Source organism: Hylobates moloch, unplaced genomic scaffold, assembly GCF_009828535.3.
Source record: "Hylobates moloch isolate HMO894 unplaced genomic scaffold, HMol_V3 SCAFFOLD_1, whole genome shotgun sequence".
In the NCBI taxonomy this organism is placed as follows: domain Eukaryota; kingdom Metazoa; phylum Chordata; class Mammalia; order Primates; family Hylobatidae; genus Hylobates; species Hylobates moloch.
Window position 1 is genome coordinate 237,957,336 of NW_026652276.1, and position 2,933 is coordinate 237,960,268.

General features: G+C 51.8%; 1 protein-coding gene across 1 annotated transcript; it reads left to right on the top strand.

Moving 5' to 3' along the window:
- The first annotated feature begins 613 nt into the window (after positions 1 to 613).
- Positions 614 to 1,222, top strand: LOC131384360 (uncharacterized). Its single transcript, XM_058445080.1, has one exon. The coding sequence runs from the start codon at positions 614 to 616 to the stop codon at positions 1,220 to 1,222; it is 609 nt and encodes a 202-aa protein (XP_058301063.1).
- Positions 1,223 to 2,933: the final 1,711 nt, after the last annotated feature.

The window sequence follows — 2,933 nt, forward strand, 5'->3', positions numbered from 1 at the left end:
TACCCCAGAGAATAGAGAGAGAGGCTCAGGGCTGCCGGGAGAAGACAGAGACAGAGGAGGCAGAGAGAGACAGAGAAGAAAAGACAGATGGAGACAGAGAGGAGGCAGAGAGAGACAGAGAGAGAAGAAGAGATAGAGACAGAAAAGGAGGCAGAGAGAGACAGAGAGAAGAAGAGACAGGGACAGAGAGGGAGGCAGAGACAGAGAGAGAAGAGACAGAGAGGGAGGCAGAGAGAGACAGAGAGAGAAGAGACAGATGGAGACAGAGAGGGAGGCAGAGACTTTGTGTGTAACACACTCTCCCTTGAAAGAGAAGCAAAAGGAATCGGAAAAAATATTTGCAAACTCTTCATCCAACAAGAGACTAATACCCAGAATCTACAAGGAACTCACCCAGCTCAACAGCAACAAAAATAATCTGATTTAAAAATGGGCAAATTTCAGCAGGTCATGGACTAAAAAAATAAAAAATTAGAAAAATGGGCAAATGATTGGAGTAGATGTTTCTCAAAAGATCTACCAGTGGCCAGAAAGTATACGAGAAAAGACCCAGCATCACTCAGGGAAATGCTAATTTAAAACCACAATGAGATACCACCCCACACCTGCTAGAATGGTTTTTATCGAAAAGGCAGAAGATCACAAAGGCGGGGAGGTGGAGAAAAGAGGGCCGTGTGCACTGTCGGAGGGAAGAGAGGGCCGTGTGCACTGTCGGAGGGAAGAGAGGGCCGTGTGCACTGTCGCAGGGAATGTAAGTGCGGATGCCTGCTACGGAGAGCAGCTGGAGTTTCCTGAAAACACTAAAAATAGAGCCACCTTAGGATCCAGCAGTCCCACTGCTGGGCATACGCCCCAAAGAAAGGAAATCCATGTATCAAAGACGTATCTGCATATCCCTATTCATTGCAGCACTATTCACAATGGCGAAGATTTGGAATCAACTTCAGTGCCCATCAACAGACGAACGGGTAAGAAAAATGTGGTGCGTAGGCACAGTGGATACTATTCAGCCAGAGAAGAAAGGAATCCCGTCATTTCAGCCGCATGGATGAGCCTGGAGGAATTGGAGAAATCAGGCAGGTGCAGGAAGACAAACACCCCAGGATCTCACTCATATGTGGGAGCTAAAAAGGCTGAACTCGAGGCGGTGGTGATGGACGGGTGGTTGCCAGAGTCTGGGGTGGGGGTAAGAGTTAGAGCCAGACAGGAGAATAAGCTCTAGCGTTCCTGGCGCTCCATGCAACTGTGGTCGACAACAATTTATTGTATGTTTTCAGAGAGCTGGAAGAGAGGCTTTGGAATGTTCCCAGCACAAAGAACTGACAAAGGTTTGAGGTGACAGGTACGTGAACCGCCCTGATCTGACTATCCCACATCATACACGGACGTTGAAACACCACCCTGTATTCCAGAAACAGGTGCAACTATTGTGTGCCAATTAAAAAAAGCAGAGCGAGAAGAGAGGGAGGGCGAGCTGGGCCGTGGAAGTGGAATCAGACTCGGAGCTGATGCGGCCAGCCTTTCCTCCTGTCTCCTTTGATGCTGAGGCCTGACGTCTCTCCCGTGCCATTCCCAGCCTTCCTTCAGAGCCCCTGCGTGCCCTCAGGAGCTGCGTGGTGGGGTTGACGATGGCCACATCCTGGGCACCTCCGGCTGCTGTAGGCCTCCCAAGATCACTTCACACTTCTGCGCCGACCAGGCCACCAGCCAGCGTTGCCTCTGCAGACCACTGGGCTGCTAGTGGGGTGTGCACAGCAGCAGGCTTTCTGCACCCAGACAGGTGGCAGCAGGAGAGCCGCAGAGAGCACGGGAGCTTCTCCACCTTGCCTGGCCCCTCACGTGTGGAACACGTCCCCTCCAGACTGAAGGGTGCACATCTTGGGCTGCAGACAGACGCCCCCAGGGCTGGGCTGTGTGGTGCAGGCCAAATGCTCCCGGCTCACCTGAGCCTGTGGAGGTGACCACAGAGAAACGACCTGATGGCCAGAAAACCCACGGTGATATTTACCAACTGCACTCAACTAAAAAAAGCAAATTCCCTAAACCATCAAGTTTGCCTAATAAATGGAGCGACGTAAATGGCTAAGACCAGTTTCTAAACAAATGCCTTTACAAAATGAAGCCCAGTCATTGTTTAGGAACAAAGGTATAATCAAATCCTCATTTTCTATTCCAATAAACTCTTTGAATTAATATCTATTCCGCTCATTACGAGGGTTTTTTTTTTTTTTTTTTATTAGTGCTCTGCTTGATTACTAACGCACAAGACAGGCTCCGTCTAACGTGGCTGGTGCTTCCCCAGGGAGTGCCCTGGGCTGGCTTCCCGTGTGCACTGAGCAGCCAGAGCGGGAGGAGCCCAGCAGAGATGGAGACAGTGGGGAGGGGAGTGGAGAGAGACAGTGGGCGTGCAGGTCTGCTTTTAAAAAGTATTCAGTTAATTTTGTAGAAAAAGAATGAAACTTGCGGGAGCTGTCCTATTAGTTTACACAGCCCAGTAACATATATTCACAGCATCCATTTCAGCCCCAGGTCTCAGCAGGAAAAACCCCACACCTACGCAATGGTGGGCATGCTGGTCTCTGCGGAGTCTGAGGACCAATGCTCTGACCTGCCGCATTCACTTTAGATGCTTTCCAGCCACCCAGCAGCAGGGTGCTCGGGGCCACCACACCCAGCTGCCCCGAAGCAATGTGTGGAGGACTCCGGCCACGGAGGCAGACAGGCTCCGGACAGCCCATTCACGCACCAGCAGGGCTGCGGCGGCTCCCAGGTCAGGAGTGTGACCGTGGGCTTTCAGAGGAGGATGGAAAATTCCGTACTCGCACCGATCCCACCCGAGAGCAGGTGTGCGGTGTCGGGAAGTGATTCCTTCCCAAGGTAGTCTGCAGCGGGTGGTGCGGGCAGTGGGGCTGGAAGAGTGACAGCAGAGGCGA